The sequence below is a fragment of the Bufo gargarizans genome, chromosome 4 (assembly GCF_014858855.1).
Source record: "Bufo gargarizans isolate SCDJY-AF-19 chromosome 4, ASM1485885v1, whole genome shotgun sequence".
NCBI classification, from domain to species: domain Eukaryota; kingdom Metazoa; phylum Chordata; class Amphibia; order Anura; family Bufonidae; genus Bufo; species Bufo gargarizans.
The window spans coordinates 204,502,194-204,515,741 of NC_058083.1; the positions used below are offsets into that span (position 1 = coordinate 204,502,194).

Sequence of the window (13,548 nt, forward strand, 5' to 3'; positions counted from 1 at the left end):
CATGCTCCTCTTTGTGTGTTTTCCACGCAACGCAGGCCCCACAGAAGTGAATGGGGCTGCGTGAAAATCGCAAGCATGTGCAGATGCAGTGGGATTTTCACGCACGGTTGCTAGGAGACGATTGGGATGGAGACCCGATCATTATTATTTATAAGGGAAAATAATAGCATTCTTAATACAGAATGAATAGTACAATAGGGCTGGAGGGGTTAAAAAAAATATTATTTACAATTATTTAACTCGCCTTAATCCACTTGTTCGCACAGCCCGGCTTCTCTTCTTTCTTTTCCTTTGCTGTGCACAGGAAAAAGACCTGTGGTGACGTCACTACGCTCATCACATGGTCCATCACATGATCCATCACCATGGTAAAAGATCATGTGAGGGACCATGTGATGAGAGCAGTGACGTCATCAAAGGTCCTATCCCTCAAAGAAGAAGACAGAAGAGAAGCCGGGATGCGAGAGCAAGTGGATTAAGGGGAGTTAAAAAAATTTTTCTTTTTTTTAACCCCCCCAGCCCTATTGTACTATGCATTCTGTATTAAGAATGCTATTATTTTCCCTTATAACCATGTTATCTACACAACCCCGATCCCAAACTCGAACATCTGTGAAGAAGTACGGGTTTGGGTACCAAACATGATGGTTTTTCTCACACGTGTGCAAAACGCATTAAAACGCTTTGCACCCGCACTGAAAAATCACGCATTTTGTTGCAACACACCCGCATCTTGTCCGGCCCTCACACGCGACGCCCGTGTGAAAGGGGCCTTAGGTTTAAGGATAAGACAAATTTATCAAGTAACATGAGACATTTGATTTTGCACTCACAGGGAAAAATCGCGCATTTTCAAGCAATGCTCCCGCATCTTATCCGGGCCAAAAACATGACGCCCGTGTGAAAGAGGCCTAAAGCATCATTTTTTGGTTTCAAAACTTCACATCATCAGCCATTATCATCGCCAGCATATAGCCACTATCTTTCGGCTATGGGAATCTAAACAACAGCAAGGTCCCCTGGGGAACCAAGGATCTTCACTTGGGGAAACGCATTGTGACAGTCTTTCTTTTGATCATCTAGGATAGTTATCTCTGTCCTTAACAACCAACGGAAGTCAAGTAGCCAACTGTGAGGAAGCATCTTAGGGTCACGTAAGGGTAAGAAAAGGGTTTAGCCACCGAGAGGTGGGGTCGCCCCTTTCAGGGGTAGACACCGTAGGGCATCATTAGGGATAATATTTCCTCCCGACCTCACCTGAAATATATCTACCCATATAAGGGAATCATCAAACTGTAAGTGCCATATCTCTTACCTTATATCGACAAGTGACCTACTGCCTAGATGCCAACGGTGGGTCTTGACTTACCTTCAGTCTGGCTTTTGTTATAATGTATAATGTTATAATATATAATGTTATAATATCATGAATTATTTGGAATTATTCTCTTTTAATTATTATCTAGTAAAAGTTAAATTTTAAGCTGGATAGCTTTAAATTCTGTGATATTTAAAGTGAAATACATTTAAAAAAAAATATATTCATATTAGGTATCACCACGTCCGTAACAACCAGCTCTATGAAAATATCACATGACCTAACCCCTCAGGTGAACACCGTAAAAAAATTAAAAAAAAAGTAAAAAAAAGCCATTTTTGTCACCTTACATCACAAAAATTGCAACAGCAAGTGATCAAAAAGGCATATGCCCCCCTAAAATAGTACCAATCAAACCATCACCTCATCCCGCAAAAAATGATACCCTACCTAAGACAATCGGTCAAAAAAAGTAATAATCTATCACTCTCAGACAATGGAGACACTAAAATATAATTTTTTTTGCTTCAAAACTGCTATTATTGTGTTAAAGTAAAATAAATAAATAAATAGTAGACATATTAGGAATCGCCACGTCCGTAACAACCTTCTCTATAAAAATATCACATGACCTAATCCCTTAGTTGAACACTGTAAAAAAATAAAAATAAAAACTGTGCAAAACAGAAAGCAATTTTTGTCACCTTACATCACAAAAAGGCATGTACCCCCCAAAATAGTACCAATCAAACAGTCACCTCATCCAGCAAAAAATTAGACCCCGACCCTAAGACCATCGTTCAAAAAATAAAAAAGCTATGGCTCTCAGACTATGGATACACTAAAACATCATTATTTCGGTTTCAAAGATGCTATTATGTAAAACTTATGGACCATGTGATGAGCGCAGTGATGTCATCAAAGGTCCTTTAGCCAGGTCCTGAAGAAAGTAGAAATAAGAGGACATCCGCTACGCGACCAAGTGGATGGGGTGAGTTAAATTTGTTTGTTATTTTTAACCCCTCATCAACATTTTACTAAGCATTCTGTATTAAGAATGCTATTATTTTTCCTTATAACCATGTTATAAGGGAAAATAATAAAATCTACAGAACACCCAACCCAAACCCGAACTTCAGTGAAGAAGTCCGGGTTCGGGTCTGGGTACCAAACATGCCGATTTTTCTCACGCGCGTGCAAAATGCATTAAAACGCTTTGCACTCGCACTGAAAAATTACGCATTTTCCTGCAACGCACCCGCATCTTGTCCGGCCCTCACCCGCGACACCCGCATGAAAGAGGCCTTAGGTTTAAGGATAAGACAAATTTATCAAGTAACTGGAGACATTTGATAAATGTGGCATAAAGTACTCCAATGCAGACTCAAGAAAAACTGACTTCAAATATTCCCTTCATAATCTATAGCAGCTTGTCGTCACCTTCATGCTATATAGTAGGGAAACCCATCAATTGATTTTCTTCAAAGAAGTCTTACGTACCCTCTCTCAGCTCTCTGTCAATCTTCTGGACAGCCTTTTTCCCCGATAGGAGCCCAGTGACATCCATTAGTTTAGATCCAGACGGAACGCTGCAACAGATCGGACAACAACAATGGAAAAAATTAATTTTTAGCATGAAATGTATCTGTAGTGCCATCTAGTTATCAGAATAAATGCATCGGAGGTATAGGGGAATTACAGAACCAGTATTCATCACAGCCAGCAGTCACTGAATAGTAGCAGTATGCCCTTGAATTATCTTCTTTTCGAGAACCAATGAAAAGAAGGCCTCATTCACATGACCATAGTTTTAGTCCACGTCCGATCTGCATTCCTATGGGTCCACAAAAATGCGGACAGCACATGGCTATTATCCGTCATCAAAGATAGTGAGAAAACTGCAGTATGCACACAGCTGGTGTATGTATTTTATGGATCTGTGGTTTGCAGACTGCTAAATAGATTAAGTCATGTACATGAGGCCTAAGTTGGCTGCTACCATGCAGCAATGACATAGGGAGATGTATGCAACAATGGGTGAATAGTGCAATGCAGGAGACCCAGTAATGTCTATATCATATGACAACAGATGAAATAATTCCCCATATTCGCAGATCCTATGTACTTGCACAAGTAGCTAATATGATAGATGACAGATGGATGGATAAGATGGACAGACAGACAGATAGATAGATAGATAGATAGATCGATCTGAGTTCCAGAGTGGTACTGTAATAGGATACCACTATTGTAACAAGCCAGTTTGTGAAATTTACACCATCAACTGTGAGTGGTATTAATACAATGTGGAAGCGTTTGGGAACCAAAGAAACGAAGCCACAAAGTGGCAGACCACGTAAATCATAGGAAAGGGCCACTGAGTGCTGAGGGGCATAATGTATATAGGTTATCAATGCTCTGCTGACTCAATCACTGCAAAGTCCAAAACTCCTCTGGTATTAACATCAGCAAAAAAACACTATGCGCTGGGACATTTATGGCACAGGTTTCCATTGCGAGCAGCTACATGCAAGTCTTGCATCACCAAGCACAATGCCAAGCGTCAGATCGAGTGGTGTAAAACATGCTGCCACCGGACTCTGGAGCAGTGGAAACATGTTCTGTGGAGTTAGGAGTCTCAGTTTACTGAATGCCAGGAGAGTGTAACCTGCCTGGCTGCACTGTGCCAACTGTAAAGTTTGGTGTAGAAGGAATAATGCTATGGGGTTGTTTTTCAGGGGTTAGCCTAGGCTCCTTAGTTACAGTGAAGGGAAATTTTAAAGGGGTGCCCCTCACCACAACTTACCTCTTATTCACAGGATGGAGATAAGAACCCTGCCAATCAGACAATTATCCCCTTATCCACTTCTGTTCCAGCAGGACTATGCCTCAGTGCACAAAGCAATGTCCATAGAGGTATGGTTTGGTGTGGAAGAACTTGCCTGCACACAGCCTAAGGCCATCAAGCACCTATGGGATGAACTAGAATGGCGATTGCAGACCAGACCCTCTCCTCCAACATCAGTGTCTGATCTCACAAATGCTCTTCTGGATGAATGGGCAAAGTTCCCACAGACACGCTCTAAAATCTTGTAGAAAGCCTACCATAAAGAGTGGTTTAGCTGCAAAGGGGGGACCAGCTCCATGTTAACAGAGAATACAAATGTAATACAGCATAATTGCAGCACTGCTTACATTCTCTTCAATGGGACCAGCACTGCACTTACCAACTCCATCCACATAATGGATGAAGCTCTAAAGACCCGACGCTGACTTTTCTCGCCAGAGCTACAAGGTAACAGCTTATCAGCGGGGGTAAGGGGTGTCGGGCCTTTATTACTGATAGCCAGTGGCATACCACTAATAGCAGCAGACCACGCAGTTGCTATGGGGCCCGGCCAGGGTGAATGGCCCCGCCCCCTCACTTTCTCATCTTACAAGACGGTCTACATAGCAGCCGATAGTAAGTTTTATATAGTAATGCCGTTCATACTGGCTCCCTGCCTGTAAGCCAGATACAGCTGACCAATAAGCAGTGAGATGCCCTGTTGCTGTCGCTGCTTATTGGCCAGTTGTACTCCAGCATCACCACATCTAGCCTCTAGCGCGGCAGGGGCAGGTCTCCGGCTGCCAGCGCCATTGCAGTGAGGGGACAAGTAGTGTGCATGAGCCCTAAGTGATGCTTTTACAGGTGAAACTCAAAAAATTTGCAGTGAGGGAACAAGAGGCCCATAGTTCTTGAGAAGAAAAGTTTGGAGATCTTCCCCAGTGTGACGACCACAGCCCAATGGCTGCCCAGTGACTGCCTCAGTGACCAGCACCTGTCAACCTCGTTAAGTAGAGGCGGCAGGCCTGGTGCAGCAGTCTACATCACTTTGTGTGTGATTACTAGTGTAACAACCAGTCAGTCACACACACTGTCCTGCATGGAGCTCTACACTGTGGTCTCTGGGTGGTAATGAGAGGCAGAGAATGAAACCCCTTCAACTTACAGCATTTCCCCCATAGACATATGGGGGTTCAGTCTCTGACTCTCAGTGCACTATTACACTAATAGTCTTTGTTGATTGTACTAAATAGTAGGACAATGAGAGATTATATATTATATATACTGTATATATATCCAAGAAAAGAATACCACAGTATCGCAGGGGTAAGTACAAAATATTAAGCAGCTTTATTCAAAAAGGTAATAGCAAAAAATGACTGACCACATGACAAAGGTGTTTTTTATGCTGAAACGTTGCATCATGTGATGGATGTACGATTTTGAATAAAGCTGCTTAATATTTTTGACTTGTCCCTGCGATACTCTGGTCTCCTTTTCTTGGATGTTTAACTAAGCAGTAGTTCTGTCGGCCATGTGCACAACGGGAGAAGAAACTGACTGCTGACGCTCAGTATTTTATATTAAGTAAGTTGGGGCACCCACAATTCTTTGCTACGATTTCTATGTACGCCCCTGGTGATAGCCTATCCCGAGGAAAGACCATTAGTATCAAAAATCCTGGACAACATATTTAATGCTTCTAGTTAGCGGTTTGTCACAACTGCCAAAATGTTGTCCTGTTTGCTACAATGTATCAGTGTAAGAAAAATATATGTCAGCCTGGAGTTCAAGGAGAGAAATCTAGAAAATAGCAAGGAATGGAAATACTTTAGAAAGACAGAACTGTTGAGTATACAGTAAAAAACCATTTTAAATCAACATATAACTTTTTTTTTCTTAATTAACATACCGGTTTTCATCTTGCCGATCTCCTCCAGTAATCCAGAAGTCCTGTATGAAGTGATAACAAGTCATTATACAGCTGGCTTACAGTATCCACTTCATTATTAAACATCAGCTTCATCTGATTATATAGAAAAACATATACCAGCACGTATGCATGTCCTGTATGTGTGTGTGATACTATGTAACAGTATATTGTTTGAAATTTACCAATATCTATTGTATAACAACAATATATTACAGATAATCTTAAATTGCCTCAGCCAATATGCAACTCTGCAGTACATGAAAACGACTGTTCTAGATTTAAAGGGGTTGTCTCACTTCAGCAAGAGGCATTTATCATGTAGATAATGTTAATACAAGCCATTTACTAATGTATTGTGATTGTCCATACTGCCTCCTTTGCTGGCTGGATTCATTTCTCCATTGCATTATACACTGGTCGTTACGACCAGCACTGGCCGATCTGGCCGTGCTTGCACACTATAGGAAAAAGTGCCATCCTCTCTGGTGGCCTGGACCGTGGGGGCACACGTAGGTACGGCCACAGCTGCTGGATTATAGGGTGGTCCTAACCATGGAAAGGAGCAGTGTATAATGTGATGGAAAGATGAATATAACAAAGGAAGCAATATGGATAACAACAATACATTAGTAAGTGCCTTGTATTAGCTTTGTCTTATTAATAAATGCTATTTGCTGAAGTGACACAACCCCTTTAAACCTTGAAGACATACTAGCATGCCTCCCATTACAGGAGTGAATGGGAAATCTTCTTAAAGACATATCAAAGACAGGAGGGATATTACCTCCAGTTTCTAAATACAATATAGAGAATGATTATCAATGTATTATCATCATTTCATTTAACATTACATATACAGCAGGGCAGCTGCAAGTCTATAATAGAAACAGAAACGTACCATCTGCAAAGAAGATTCTTGGCGTGCCCAATACATTATGTGATTGATGCACCAAATACCCTTTGGTCAAAGGAGATATCTCATTACTACAAGTGGTTGGAGCCTGAGGACTAGGACCTTGCCACTGACAGAAGAATATAGTCTAAGCCAGTATGCTCACAGAAAAGCATTTTGACATGACCCTTTGAGATGACAGCAGCACACATATTGTTGACCTATTGGATGGTATAAATCCTCTGAGTCTCCATATTATACCGTAGAAGCAATGCTAGCATACTGTTATAGAAAATGTGCTGGAGAAGGTCACACCTGCAGTTCAGTATGAAATCTGAGGCACATGAAGGTACTGCATAGTATGGGTCCACTCTAGACGATGGGTGCCATATACTGTAAGGCTACTTTCACACTTGCGGCAGAGTGATCCGGATCCGGCAAAACGTATGCCAACTGATGGCATCTGTAAGACTGAACAGGATCCTGATCAGTCTTAAAAATGCCTGATCAGTCAGAAAAATGCATTGAAATGCCAGATCCGTCTTTCTGGTGCCATCCGGCAAAACGGATCCCGCATTTCGGTATTTTAAATGCCGGATCCGGCACTAATACATTCCTATGCCGGCATTCAGGCAAGTCTTCAGTTTTTTTGGCCGGAGATAAAACCATAGCAAAATGACTGAACTGAAGACATCCTGATGCATCCTGAACAGATTGCTCTCCATTCAGAATACATGGTGATATGCCTGATCAGTTCTTTTTCGGCATTGAGCCCTTTTGATAGAACTCTATGAATGAAAAGAAAAACACTAGTGTGAAAGTACCATTACATAGCAATACTGACTATAAACCGGTAGAGTGCATGAGCCCTAAGTGATGCTTATACAGGTGAAACTCAAAAAATGTGAATATTGTGCAAAAGTACATTTATTTCAGTAATGCAAATTAAAAGGAATTGCATTAATGCAGCTTAAAATTAGAATTTTGTGAAAAGGTTGAATATTCTAGGCTCAAAGTGTCACACTCTAGTCAGCTGATTAATCCATACCCCCTGAGCAAAGGGTACCTAAAAATTATGACTTTGGGGTTTCATAAGCGGTAAGCCATAATCATCCAAATTATACCAAATAAAGGCTTGAAATATCTCGCTTTGCATGTAATAAGTCTATCTCATATGTTAGTTTTACCTTTTAAGTTGCATTACTGAAATAAATTAACTTTGCCCGATATTCTAATTTTTCGAGTTCCACCTGTAGTAATGCACAATGGATGCACAGCAACAACTTTTTCCTGATGGAGATGATGAATGAGAGAAATCTCCTTTGTGCGGAATAGTGCTTCGGTTATCGTATGGACTCCTATGACATCTTCATCCTGAGTGTTGGCGGGTGTGATAGCTAGCAAAGTGTGTTAGGCTGGCCAAATGCATCCCTACCGACTCTCTCAAGTGTTGTGAATAGAGAAAGGGGAGTAAGCCACTGTTTATCTCCACTGAGAACAAAAGGACTGGGTATACTGGTATCCAACAACCCAATCGTTCTTTCCTTCGCCTGCTGTTGGCAGGCCCCCATACACATTATATAGTCAGCGGGTCCTGCTGAAATCGGCAGGTTAGGCTTGCAATAATCTAATTTGTGTGGCTTGATATGGTCTATAGTCCACATGACAGTATTGGAATTGTGATTTTAAATACAGACAGAAGCAAATATTTATCGGAGCAGGAGTCAAACATTCAAAGGAACAATATGAAAAACAATCACTGTGCAATCTATGATCTGGCACAGATAGAAAAGAACTTTTGTATCACTGCCTGTAGTAACAAGCACGCCGTTAAGTAATCTCATGAGGTATACATCTCTGCAGCTCAGTAACAATAGCTAAGAGTTAGGTTTCTGTACATTTTGGATTTCACGCTGCATTAATGTCCAGTGTGCTCCACTCACAGTGAAGTCTTCTGAATGAGGTAGGGAAGGGCTGCCTTATTCCAATACGTTCTGCTCTGTTAGACATTGAACTATTGAGCTAAATCATGCATTGGTGTGGAGAGGCCCCTTCTTCACCTACATTCTTTAAAGATGAAAGCATTTCAGAGCTCTTTATAGGAATTTCTTCCGTGGACTGATTTGAGTACACATATGCTGCCGTCAAATGAGCCATGATATCTCACTCTACAAGTGTGCTCCTATCACAGATATTACAGTGGGGGAGGAAAGAATTAGTGCTTCACTTCCATTCAAGTCAAAAGAAAAGTGTTTTCATTAAACTGTTAAACTGGCCCATCGATCCAGTTTCAGAGGAAAGAATATAAAGCGCTTGGGGCACTCAGGTAATCATTTTACAGTTTTAAAAATATCAACTTTTATTCTCAACAGTGGCAGTAAATTTGGAAATGATAGAACCTGAACTAGTGATGTGACTGCCTTAAGCCTATATGTGACAGATTTTATAATTTACCTTAAATTTACGTCCAGAATTAAAGACTTTCCTCAGTCTCTCTCTCTTTGTATACCTTACCATCACAAGAGATGAGACAGCCAATTGAAGCCATAGCAATGTCACTATAGCACTCTCTGATGTGTCTCTGATGTGACATGTCTTCCAGAGACACAAACAGAGACAGCATGGAAATAGTGAGGAATTAAAGGCGTTTCATTAATATCAGGTTGGTAGGGGTCCAACACCGATCAGCTGTTCTGGGCAGCCATCAACAATGGAAACTATGCAGTGGATGTCCATTCACCATCTAGTGGCCATGCCAGGGTACTTCAGTGGCAGCCGTCCATCCTCTGGACAGTTTCCAGTGCCAGTGGATACCTGAAGCTGATTGGTGCAGATGCCAGATGTCAGACCCAGCCAATAGGTCATCAGTATCTAAGTACTGGAAAAAAAACTTTTAAAGGTAAGTATATTTAGAGGTCTATTAATTAAGCATTTTTGGTACAACTCCTTTTTTTATCCCCGACTAAATTTCGTCCCTTTATTTTGTGACCATTACCTAGTCAAGAACCACATGGCAATATTTTATATGTGCATATAATTGGTAAAATAGAAGTGGATCATGTTAGAGGAAAGCAAAGAATTTGCTGACAAAAAATTCTAATATAGTATGAAATGGGAGTTAATTAAAAGGCATCTGTCAGCAGATTTGTGCCTATGAAACTGGCGGACATGTTGCATGTGTGCTTGGCAGCAAATGAGCGTCTAAGAGCAATGAGGCTCTGCTCTCTACAACTGATGCCCCCCTTCACTTTGATTGACAGGGCCAGGCAGTGTAAACATGATCACACCTGGCCCTGACCTCACCCAGTCCAGCTGCGCTGTGCGCTTCAGTAACTGGAACAGGCGCAGTACAGGAAAGAAGATCGCCAGCAGTTCTCTTCTGTACTGCAAGCCTCTCTCTTGTACTGCGCCCGTGTCGGATACTGAAATGCATGACGCAGTGCAAGACTTTAGAAGTCAGGAGTCTTCAAGTTTTCACTGCCTGGTCCTGGAGAGGGCACAGCAGAGCCTCTAGGTGTAATGGCAATGCCCCCTACAGGCTCATTTGCATATATAAAACATCATTTATCTCAGCAATGCGGGTACATAAGAACATGGGACCAACACAGATGCCTTCAGCTGCCAAGTGCACATGTAACAGGCCAGCCAGTGTCATAGGTACAAATCTGCTGACAGATGTCCTTTAAATACTTGGTCTATCTGCAGTTACACCTGGCATTTAAGGAATGGAATTGAAGCTGGATCTACTTGATCTTTATATTTTACTTACTGGTTCATTGTATCTGAATCCTAGAGCTTCAGCAGCGGAGTGGAGGATTTCAGCTTCCAGTCTATGACGCTTTACAAATTCTGCTGCTTCCTGCAATAAACCAGTAATCATTAAGCAGAATAACCAAGATGCTCGCCTACTAAAGTGTTAACATAGACCTCAGTCTGTGACGGGTTATGAGTAAAAATATCTTGGTCTGGAACAAGCAGAGGTCTATCTTATTATTCCTATCCCATGAGTATATGTAGATACTGCATACTCTTTGCCAATAACATTGAGAAATATCTTAAAGATAATAAATTAATCCAGTATTATTTCATCAGAGTCAGCATCTGTACATACCATTTGGTCTGTACTGACTTTAAGGGAAATCGCTCACACAGTATAAAAAAAAAAAATTACATTTGCTTTGCTTTAGTTGGGAAACTTTTGAATGTACGACTAGGCTGTAGTAATAATGACTTGTAATCAGTGGAAAAATACCACAATGGCTTTTTGGGTTCAACCTCCTCAACATGGGTTTTCCTTTCATAGTGGAAGATCTGCCATATTCCATTTCTATCCATCTTTTGACTACTCAAACAGTAACAGTTATACTGCTTGTGACTTATCAAAGTCAACACAAAATAGAAGGCCCATTCCTGACTTTGCAGTGAGGCCTACTGAATCTCCATTATACCTCTGGAGGGATCATTTGTCTGTCTGACCACTTTTTATGAGTAAGTGTTGAAAGCAGACGCATGAAGAACCAAGTTGGTGCAGTGACAATATCACAAGCCACTGTGATCTCACTCACCTTTCTAGGTCTGACATCAGCTGGATCCATATGGTCACTTATAAGGCTTTCATAAAAGCTGACATTGTCAGACACATCCAAGTCATCAGGATGGAAGAGTAGGTAGGACTTGGCACATTCTAGAGCTTTCAAGTGATCTCCAACTGATTGTTAATACAAAAAACATTATTATTCTCATCAGTTTTTTGCCACAGCACACAATCATCCATGAACTCAAGTTTTTTCCAGACAGAAAGATTTAAGGTCTAACATGAAAGTCATAGCAGAGAGAGAGAGACGCGATAAAGATAAAATCATACAAGTTAAAACATGAGTATTTATGTTACTACAGTGTCATATATACAGTACAGACCAAAAGTTTGGACACACCTCATTCAAAGAGTTTTCTTTATTTTCATGACTATGAAAATTGTAGATTCACACTGAAGGCATCAAAACTATGAATTAACACATGTGGAATTATATACATAAGAAAAAAGTGTGAAATAACTGAAAATATGTCATATTCTAGGTTCTTCAAAGTAGCCACCTTTTGCTTTGATTACTGCTTTGCACACTTTTGGCATTCTCTTGATGAGCTTCAAGAGGTAGTCACCTGAAATGGTTTTCACTTCACAGGTGTGCCCTGTCAGGTTTTATAAGTGGGATTTCTTGCCTTATAAATGGGGTTGGGACCATCAGTTGCGTTGTGGAGAAGTAAGGTGGATACACAGCTGATAGTCCTACTGAATAGACTGTTAGAATTTGTATCATGGCAAGAAAAAAGCAGCTAAGTAAAGAAAAACGAGTGGCCATCATTACTTTAAGAAATGAAGGTCAGTCAGTCCGAAAAATTGGGAAAACTATGAAAGTGTCCCCAAGTGCAGTCACTAAAACCATCAAGCGCTACAAAGAAACTGGCTCACATGCGGACCGCCCCAGGAAAGGAAGACCAAGAGTCACCTCTGCTGCGGAGGATAAGTTCATCCGAGTCACCAGCCTCAGAAATCGCAGGTTAACAGCAGCTCAGATTAGAGACCAGGTCAATGCCACACAGAGTTCTAGCAGCAGACACATCTCTAGAACAACTGTTAAGAGGAGACTGTGTGAATCAGGCCTTCATGGTAGAATATCTGCTAGGAAACCACTGCTAAGGACAGGCAACAAGCAGAAGAGACTTGTTTGGGCTGAAGAACACAAGGAATGGACATTAGACCAGTGGAAATCTGTGCTTTGGTCTGAGGAGTCCAAATTTGAGATCTTTAGTTCCAACCACCGTGTCTTTGTGCGACGCAGAAAAGGTGAACGGATGGACTCTACATGCCTAGTTCCCACCGTGAAGCATGGAGGAGGAGGTGTGATGGTGTGGGGGTGCTTTGCTGGTGACACTGTTGGGGATTTATTCAAAATTGAAGGCATACTGAACCAGCGTGGCTACCACAGCATCTTGCAGCGGCATGCTATTCCATCCGGTTTGCGTTTAGTTGGACCATCATTTTTTTTTTCCAACAGGACAATGATCCCAAACACACCTCCAGGCTGTGTAAGGGCTATTTGACCATGAAGGAGAGTGATGGGGTGCTGCGCCATATGACCTGGCCTCCACAGTCACCGGACCTGAACCCAATCAAGATGGTTTGGGGTGAGCTGGACCGCTGAGTGAAGGCAAAAGGGCCAACAAGTGCTAAGCATCTCTGGGAACTCCTTCACGACTGTTGGAAGACCATTTCAGGTGACTACCTCTTGAAGCTCATCAAGAGAATGCCAAGAGTGTGCAAAGCAGTAATCAAAGCAAAAAGGTGGCTACTTTGAAGAACCTAGAATATGACATATTTTCAGTTGTTTCACACTTTTTTGTTATGTATATAATTCCACATGTGTTAATTCATAGTTTTGATGCCTTCAGTGTGAATCTACAATTTTCATAGTCATGAAAATAAAGAAAACTCTTTGAATGAGAAGGTGTGTCCAAATTTTTGGTCTGTACTGTACATCAGCAGCAGTAGGATATCATTGTGCCTGTAGGAATGGTAT

At 41.3% G+C, this 13,548-nt stretch overlaps 1 protein-coding gene across 1 annotated transcript in view; it reads right to left on the reverse strand.

Annotated features, from left to right (window-relative positions):
* Positions 1-13,548, reverse strand: part of P3H2 (prolyl 3-hydroxylase 2) — a 176,170-nt gene that overhangs the window by 24,575 nt on the left and 138,047 nt on the right. The window contains exons 5-8 of the mRNA XM_044290120.1: positions 11,536-11,678; positions 10,740-10,829; positions 6,058-6,098; positions 2,819-2,907 (exon numbers count right to left, since the gene is read on the reverse strand). Of these exons, the coding sequence (XP_044146055.1) occupies positions 2,819-2,907; positions 6,058-6,098; positions 10,740-10,829; positions 11,536-11,678 (363 nt within the window). The remainder of the gene's footprint in view (positions 1-2,818; positions 2,908-6,057; positions 6,099-10,739; positions 10,830-11,535; positions 11,679-13,548) is intronic.